General features: G+C 35.1%; 1 protein-coding gene across 1 annotated transcript; it reads left to right on the forward strand.

Annotated features, from left to right (window-relative positions):
* Positions 1–713: 713 nt before the first annotated feature.
* Positions 714–8,821, forward strand: LOC142632960 (uncharacterized). Its single transcript, XM_075807271.1, has 13 exons — positions 714–953; positions 1,435–1,561; positions 1,997–2,133; positions 2,639–2,840; positions 3,093–3,361; positions 3,861–3,975; positions 4,147–4,375; positions 4,601–4,742; positions 4,860–5,045; positions 5,889–6,167; positions 6,261–6,289; positions 6,739–6,944; positions 7,569–8,821. Exons 1-13 carry the CDS (start codon positions 714–716, stop codon positions 8,819–8,821), a joined length of 3,414 nt encoding a protein of 1,137 aa, XP_075663386.1.
* The last annotated feature ends 438 nt before the right edge of the window (positions 8,822–9,259 follow it).

Raw genomic sequence — 9,259 nt, forward strand, 5'->3', positions numbered from 1 at the left:
GGGACAAAATTGATTGTCTGAAAAAAAAACCGATTGCTATATAAACATTTATTATAAGTGAATTGACGATAAGGACTAACTTGACAGTAAGTTAAAAATAATAAGGACCAAATTAACTGTCAGAAAAAATTGAGCACTAAGTTGAAAGTAACCCCAAAATATAAGAACCAAAATAGTAATTTTGCCTAAGTTAAAATGTTAACAAAAAAATAGCTAATCCAAATTCTAAATGCACTATTCCTATTTGCAAATGCCTTATGCTTTTGGAAATTTTTGGAAATTGTTGAAAAAGGTTTTGTTTAGTTTTTGTCTCAACTTTTTTGCCAATAATTACTTTTTGTTTAATTTGAATATACACTAAAATTACTTTTTCACCCTACCGCTAACAACTCATAACAATTTGCTAGGTACAATTTGTTGTGAAAATATTATGAAAATATTGTGGACAACATTTCTCTTTTTCTATTATACTGAGGTGCTCTTACTCTCATGTGTACTATCCTTAAGTCATCTTCTTATGTCACTTTCTTACTTCATCAACAACTAAACAGTCCAAACCTGCACTCATCTTCTTAAGTCATTCTCTTACCTCTACGATTCATTGTATAATCTATTTTCTATCCAACTAATCTCAGTTACAACACTGTTTCCATACAATGTCCCCACAAATGTGTTTTTTTTTTTTTTTTTGGGTTATAAATTGTTGGTCTTACATGTCTCAGACATCAATTAAGGTTTACTCTGAAATGGGCTTGCTCAAGCTTCCATTGCTGGTTTTACTTTTCTCGGTTTTTTCTCTTTTGAGTTTCACAGCACTCTGTGATGACTCAGAGCTCACTGTGAAGTTCTTGAAGACTCCCTATGCATTCTCAAATCTTAACTCAACCGTATTCGTCTTTGAAGTTCTTGTGGGTGGGAGTAGCGCTTGCACCAACTGTAACGTCACTTGCAAGGTACGTTACGCTCTAGCAATGCTTTGAGCAAGTTTCACTTGCCTTTTGTTTCGGGTGCTCTGTTCTCTCTCTTTCTCTCTCATGAGTTTATATGTTTCATGGTTCTTAAGTTAATGTAAGGGAGTTGGTTGATTTAAAGAAGTAATTAGCACGTCTTTCCATTCTGTCAGGATGTGATGAGCTTGAAATTTCTATTAGATTTTAGAATAATCAAGAAAACTATTTGGAATTCTGTTTATTCATATGTACATACTTTTGTATTTTTCTATAGTTGATAAGATTATTATAATGAATAATTAGTTATATTCTTCCTGGCGCCAAGCTAAATTATTGGAATTTTGTTTGTTTGTTGCTTTGTGTGTGTGTTTTGCTTTCCAACTCAATGGTAATTGGGAAGTGAAGAAGCTGCATCATGGTTGGATTTATTGTGAAAACTTTGGTTTTTCTACCACTTACCACGTTAAAAAACTTGTTGGTGCAGCTGGATGATGGCCTTGGCCGCATTATTGCTTCTGAATGTGAAAATGGGACGGTTTTGTGTGAAGGCTTGCAGGATGGAAATCATAAATTTGAGGTTTGCCCCAACGGGTCTCAAGGAGTTGGCTGCGGTAGCTATAACTGGACTGTTGGTTAAGAACCTTCCTCTTATTCTTTTTCTAATTGTTATTATATTTTCTTCAATTACCACTCTAACTTAAAATAAGACTTCTTGCTTGAAAGTCTTCAACAGTTATGTCTATCAGGAAATGTTTCTCCTCCCATGAGCTTATATTGTAACAAAACCCAATTTCTAATGTAACAAAACCCATCTACTCAATTTTCAATTTTGTATAAAGCACACAAATTTTACCTTAGTATTCTTATTCTTGAAGACTTAAAACACACCCTGTTTACATTGAAGGTTAGTTTGACACTTTATCAAGCCTGCTAAAACCAAACCAATTCTATGATGTTAACAATGCAGTTTAGATTTTCTGGCAATCGTGTTGACACATATTTTTTCTGTACAATTAGCTGATTAATATTATACCTTAATTTTGTAGATACAGTCCCGCCAACTGCAAATATCACCGCCTCAACTAATTTCACAAATGCTCTGAATGTTTCTATAAATATATCTTTCAGTGAACCCTGTACTGGTGGAGGAAGTTCTGTATGCTCGTCTACGAATGACTGCAATGTGAGTAGGTGGCTAACAAACACATAAAAAAGACTTTAAATTGATTTATGTTCTCTCTTTGATTCTTGCATTATTATTGTGTTTCAGAATTGTGGTTTTTGGGTTGATTTGTTCTCAACCTTTCTATTTATTGAAGAATGGCTTTGATTGATTTGAGAAAGATAAAATGGAGTTCTCTCTAGTGTAATGGAGTCCACATACAACATGCAATAATGGTGGATTACCTCCCTAGTCAAGGATTTATGATCAGATCTTTTCCATAAGGATATTTTATAATAACACTGCTTGAAACACTTTTCAATATATGATATAATCATCTTTTTAAAATGTTTGAATCACTGACAAATGTCTTGAAATTCTTCACATGGAACTGTCCACCATGTTAATTGTGTAGATGTGTAAATTGAATTCCATAATCTAGGTTCTCTGACTAGTTATGCTGTCTAGACTAAATAATAAATCGAATTTTTTAACATTTTCATCACTTTTGGAAAACTCTTTACAGCTTTTGGTCTACGGTGATGGCAACGTTATACCAACCTCGCTCAAAATTCTACAGCCAAACCTCCAATATTCTGTCCTTGTGAATTTATCATCCACTGCTCAGTCTGGGCGAGTGATTTTGGTAATGGATAAGAATTTTTGTACTGACAGTGCAGGGAACAAATTTGAAAGAAACAAGAATTCTAATTTCACTCTGCGTTTCGGTGAGTAGTTTTTATTTCAGGAAGAGTTATAAGTGACATGTCCTTTCATATCTATTCTTGTTTTTATCTAATTGATGCCTTGAACTTACTTATTGGCAATTTTTATCATAATAAAATGAATAATCTGGACTGTTTATGTAGCTGACCTTGTCTAATTTGATTGATTGATTGATTGATTGTTGTTGTTGTTGCTGCTGCTGCTGCTGCTGATGTCAATGTGTTCTTTACATGCTCTGTTCATTAATTCTACAGATAGACGAAGTATGGTTGTCAACTTAACTACTCATGTTCCCGAAAGGCAACTTGACTTTAATGGTGAAACTAGACTGGTGCGAGCAACTAATAATTGTGTTAAACTAAGGATCTGTATAACCTTTCCAGTGCCAGTTCTCAACTCATCTGCGGAAATTTTAAATTCTCTCGAACCGAAAATTTTATATTCTCTCCCAATGAGTAAGGGCAAGCTTCTTCCTCTGAATGTCAGTAAAGATGATCCTGGGCATCGCAGATTTGAATTTATGGTCAGATGGTTCTCACAAACTTATTTTATTTTTTCAGCAATGAGAATAGAAGTTAATTTATAGGTTAGGAGCCTGTTTAGTTGTCCTATGAATTTGGAATGGCTCATTTATTTATTTATTTTTATAATATGTAATGCACATCATCATCTTGAATGGGGTCACTTGGAAACATTGGAGCCATTAATTGTATTGGGAAAGTTAAATTGTTTTCAAAAATTTTACATGGTTGCACATCTTGAACTTTCCCCTAATATAAAATGCAAAAGGGTATTGATTATCACACAATCATTATTGTACATCATATATACACACTACAAGCTTCATGTTTGAAATGTGGACATCCGTAAAAAATATGAATATTGCATGTGAAATTGTGGACGTAGTGTGTACAAAGTGTACATTATGCGTGTGTGAGAGAACATTTATAGTTATTTATATCTCTAGGACCTATTTTTCTCACACCTTTTCTTGCTTATTAATTTTCACTCTCTACTTTCAGGTTGATGGATGTATATCTGGCATGGCTATAGTCACAATAGGAATTGATGAAAACTCTATTATAAGCAAACATGGGACTCCGGTTTCCAAAGTTGATAATATTACTTTCCTATTTGGTACGGTTGACAATAGTTTACAAGCGTTACAAGGAGAAAATAAATCATTTGTTTGTGGAAAGCTTTAGGTGTATAAAAAAAAAAAAAGATTATATGCAATCAGTAAAGCTTTATATTTAAATGTATATTTGTTGGGTGTTTCCTCCTGATAGATATAATTGTGACCTTCAGATTCTTTGAGGCCTGCTCCAATGTTGATTACACCACCTTCAGATTCTCTGATGCCTGATATAAGGTTAAGTATACCCCCTTCAGATTCTCTAGGGCCTGATGTAAATTTGACAACTCTACTCCACATGAGGACAAGAGAACACAACATCTCTATGTGGGTAGAATTCATGGAGCCTGTATTTGACTTCAACGGTTCTGAAATATTAATCAAAGGAGGGGAATTAGTGAGGCAAGTCATTTCTGGTTACCTTTGTGTCTATGTATATGAACCAGTACATGAACACATACATCACATACATAATGAACCCACACACAAATGAGAAACCATGATGATGACCTTTTTACGTACCATTTGGGTTCTTGATGGAAATGCTATTTCAGTCAGTATGGCATATTTACTATTGACATATTTTCATTTTTGTTCCTTTCCAATGATAGTCATTACCATTTTCAGCTTTGTACCAGAAAGTGAAAGAAGAAAATATGCTGTAGTGATAAGAGCATTCGATGACCATGATATTGTATCTGTCAATGTTCCCGAAAATGTAGCTCACGATGCTGCGGGAAACAAAAATCTAGCTTCCGAAACTCTACTAGTAAGGCCATGTAAGGGTTCTCACTCTTATTTCTTGTTGTCAGCTCGTAGTCCAACAACTAAGCCCTAGATGACACTTTTGAGCTCTTTAATTTTCTTATTTATTTACTGATGTAAGGTTAAAAAAATATATACAGATTCTGTGCCCATAATATCTATTGTAATTTCTACGCTTGCAACTGCTTCATTTGTGGCGACATCTATTGCTGCTGGGCTGCTTACAGCTTCAACTGCAAGCCTTTCCTCTATTGGGACATTTTCTCCACCATTTTCTTCTGTTTCTGATCCTGCGAGTAATCTTTTTGTATGATATCTAACTCATTTGAACTGTTATATCATTAATTGATTATTTAGTTATACCATGATTATATGTAGCCTTTTGACAATCAAGGAAAATAATTAGGAACAAATTGACCCTTTTCCTCCTCCCATAAAAATAATTCTCCTTGATATTTTATACATAAAATCAATCAATCAATATATATATAAGCAGAGTCCTCACCTGAAAAAGCACGAAGTTTTGCCAAGTGACGCATTTTATGCAAAGAGAATTGAAATATTCAAGTGCCACATCAAAGACACGAACAAATTAAATATTGACTTTTTGTTTCATTTAGTTCAATGTTTCAAAACTTTTCTAATTAACAAATAAATATTCTTTGTATCCTTTAGTTCAATGTTTCAAGACTTTTTGTTCCTCACACATACACACAATACTCTTTGCATTTTAATTCACCATGTTCACCTCTTGCACTTTTACCCCTTTATATATCTACCCATGGCTCTTCATGCCATCCCATGTCAAATACACACAAACCTTACTAGTTTAATACATAATTGAGCTCTCTAAATATTTTCATTGTTTTGAGACTTTTGACCATGTTATTCTAATATTGGCAATTTGGATTAAAGATGAGAGAGAGAGAGAGGGAGAGAGAGAGAGAGAGAGAGAGGAACAAATAACAATAGGCCCTCATGAAAGCATCATTCTTGTAGACTTTATCAAACCTTATACATGGTTTTTGGCGGGTAGATTAGTGTAACATACTATCATTTAAGTTTCCTATAAAAAATAACTTATCAAACCTTATGAACTGCATCATTCTTGTAGAACTAACTAGCATTTTTCCTTTTGTCTTTCATACAGAGAATGGCAGGCCATATTCAAGTTTTTGCATTATCTAGATGGTTGGGAGTGCCACTACCAGTGGAGTATTATGAATTTTCAAGGGGTATGCAATGGAGCATTCCCTACTTCAGGCTTCCCTGGGAAACTGGGCGCACTCACTCAAGTGATCTTGCCGACTCACATCCCTTCAGGTCTAAAATTCATGATTCAGGATTTTTCCCGGGTGTGCATCATAATGCTAAGGCTATTCCCAAATCCATGCAGTTGAAGGCAGATGATTATATAAAACTCCTTAAGGTCTAAAACTTTTACTTTTTTTGTGATTTTCTTTTGACTTGTTTAATCATACAATGAATAAAATTTGTGATAGAATGCATTGTACACCTGCAGAATAGTGGACCGGACCCTGTTTCAGACGGGTAAGTTATGAGGCCTCTTATTTCTATCTATTACATGCACTTGCATATGGATTTTAGAGACATGGTAAAAAAGGGAAATATTCTATTCAGATTTTTTTTTTTGATAAAAAAAATTCAATATAAATCCGAAAAACTATGAAAGCCATAAAGGAATATTTTGTCAATTTTAAAAGAACTGTTGAATGGAAATTAAATAATTTTGGAAATGGAGCATTTGTTATGCTAGTTATTTAGATGTAGAATTTTGTGTAGGTTCAATGAAAAATTAAAACTATTCACGCTTTAAATTATTTCAAATTATTGATCAAACCAAAAGGACAAACTTGATACTTAGTTCCCTATTATTCATTTATTTTTAATTTGAGAATTCATCATTTGGATTTTGACGTGCCACAAACATAATCATTTATTTTTTAGTGTAATATCTTACTAGATTTTGTCTCGTGTAGGTGGGAGGATTTTAGTAGAACCATGTTCTGGTTAGCCATAATTGGTGGCAGTTTAATACTGCTGCATGCTTTACTCCTTGCCATCCTAAAATTCAGGAAGCAAAGGCAGAGGGGTTATGGAGTACTCGCATTCCCAAGATTTGAAATATTCCTTGTTAATCTTGCAGTGCCTAGTATTTGTGAGGCCTCTGCTGCTCTAATTAGAGGTAACTTGAAAGCTTGTTTCCTTCCCCAACATATGAATCCTTAAATATACATTTATCATGCAAAATTTGAGTTTCAAAAGATAATTATGCTGCTGGCTTTTGTTTTACTGATTGCAAACCCCATATTAGCTTCTTTAAACTCATTACTTATATTGAATTCATTAATCAAGGAATTGCCTATTTCTCATTATGATATGCCATAGAATGAGCTATGTTTTTTTTTACTTTCTTATCGAGTAATTTTTTCTACAGTACTTTCCAAATATGTGATGGAATTGTGGCCATGTTCCTGTCTTTTTCAGATAAGTCTTATGGACTTAATAATTATCATATTGGATGGCACCAGAATTGGTCTAGAGTCCCATCTTCTCGCATATTTAAGAATTGCAATATAGCTGATGTTTCACACTGTTTGGACATTAACTTAAATCACTTCTCCGTGCATGACAACATTCATAGGCATAGTTATCTGACTGCATCATATCAGAGTTATGCAAATGTGTATCTAGAACCAAATTCACATTTTTTGCACATTTACATGCTCTATATCATTGGTTTAATGCTAAAAACTTCAAGTACTACATAACTACATGGCTTAATCTTTTCTCACTTTTGTGAATTAAGGAGGAACGACATCAGGGATTGTAGTTGGCACTCTGATTCTGGTTGCTGTGTCTTTTCTACTGCTAGACTTGCTCTGGTTCCTCTCTACCGGTATTACATTTGCAAAGCGAGTTCTATACAAAGAAGATAATCAAGTGATTCAAGTAGGACGGGGAAATCCCAGAATAGCCCAAGTAACTTTGGGTCCTGGTAATGAAGGCCGATGGACATTGAACAGGAAACAGAACTCTGATTGCCTAACCATTTTAGTGCCTCTATTTGAAGATCTAAGAGGCCCCATTCTCTCTATCACTGCCCCTGATGACGAAGCTGGAGAGGGTTCTGGCGGCACTGACTTGGCTCCACCGAGTTCAGCACAAAGTATGTCCCGTTCAACTAGGCCGAGTCATATTCCCCCAACAAGATCAAGTACCGTAGCAACTCCGGCAGTCCCATTGATGTCCAGCACAAGTGCTCATACACATGGTGCTTATCAGATCATTGCCCCTGATGACAAAACTGAAGAGGTAGAGGTTTCTAGGGGTAGTGTTCCTACACATGCAGAAGCATCTTCTATCCAAAATCTGTTTATGCAACTCAGAATATACTACACATTGATTGAGTCCGTGAGACGCGTTTTGCTAGGGGCTATGGGAGGTGCCTATAAGAATACTTGGTCTTCTACGATTCCCGTTATAATCTTGTTATGCATCACTTCTTTGCAACTCTTCTTCCTTGTTCTCGAGAAGCCATTTATTAAGAGACGAGTTCAATTGGTTGAGACAATCTCAGTTGCCAGTGAAGTATGTTTGTTTGCTCTCTCTTTGGTTCTCGTGGACAAGAAATTGTCACCCAAGCAAGAGACTATAGTTGGAGTGTCCATGCTTGTAATTTTCTTGATGGGATTTTTACCACAGATTGTGAATGAATTGTATGCTTTGCGAAGACAAATAAAGCACCTAGACACAGCTGAAAAACGTTTTAGAACCGGTTTGAGGATAGCTTCATTTGGAATTCTTCTGTTTTTCATCTCACAGGATTCTTTGGAAAAGACAGATTGTTTTGGGGATAATGAGCCTAATGACATTGGTGGCCAAGGGGGTGAAGAGTCAACTAATGACACTGGTGGCCAAGGGGGTGAAAAGTCGACAAATGACACTGGTGGCCAAGGGGATGAAGATACAAATGCAACTAAAAGGAACAGGAACTCTGGGAGAAGGAACAAGAACCCTAAGAACAGGAACAGGAACTCAGAAACTACTGTGAATGGTTAAACAAACTGGTAAAGGCTGTTACAAATTGTTTGGGGATTGCTTGAGATAATTTGAAGATGGCAGCCATCAATGTGACCCATTAGAATTGTTATTTGATTTATTAGGTGTTATCTTAGTTGCTTAATTAGCTGTTATTTGATAAGCATGCGTGTAAGGCTTCTGTAAAAGCCAATGAACATCATATTGGATTATCAGAATGTTTGTGAGAAAAATCAAAATTATATATGCTTGTTAGGAGTTTTTGGTAACCCCTCAACGCATAACCATAAAATTTCTTTGGCATTTAATTTTCATATTTCTCTCTTTTTCTCACCATATCCAGATCCCCACGTGGGAAAAAAAAGGTGCAGCTTGCGGCCAAGGTGGTCATAACCGAAGAGAGAGGAGAGAGAATGTTTCAATAGTCTATATATATCTAAAAGTTTAAACTTAACATTT

This window comes from Castanea sativa, chromosome 4, assembly GCF_040712315.1.
Source record: "Castanea sativa cultivar Marrone di Chiusa Pesio chromosome 4, ASM4071231v1".
Lineage (NCBI taxonomy): Eukaryota > Viridiplantae > Streptophyta > Magnoliopsida > Fagales > Fagaceae > Castanea > Castanea sativa.

Excerpts from the sequence above, each read along its gene's own strand:
- LOC142632960 (XM_075807271.1), top strand. The coding sequence starts at position 714 with ATGTCTCAGACATCAATTAAGGTTTACTCTGAAATGGGCTTGCTCAAG. Across the intron at positions 2,841-3,092 it reads TAATTTCACTCTGCGTTTCG|ATAGACGAAGTATGGTTGTC; the intron begins GTGAGTAGTTTT and ends TTAATTCTACAG. Across the intron at positions 6,290-6,738 it reads CCGGACCCTGTTTCAGACGG|GTGGGAGGATTTTAGTAGAA; the intron begins GTAAGTTATGAG and ends TGTCTCGTGTAG.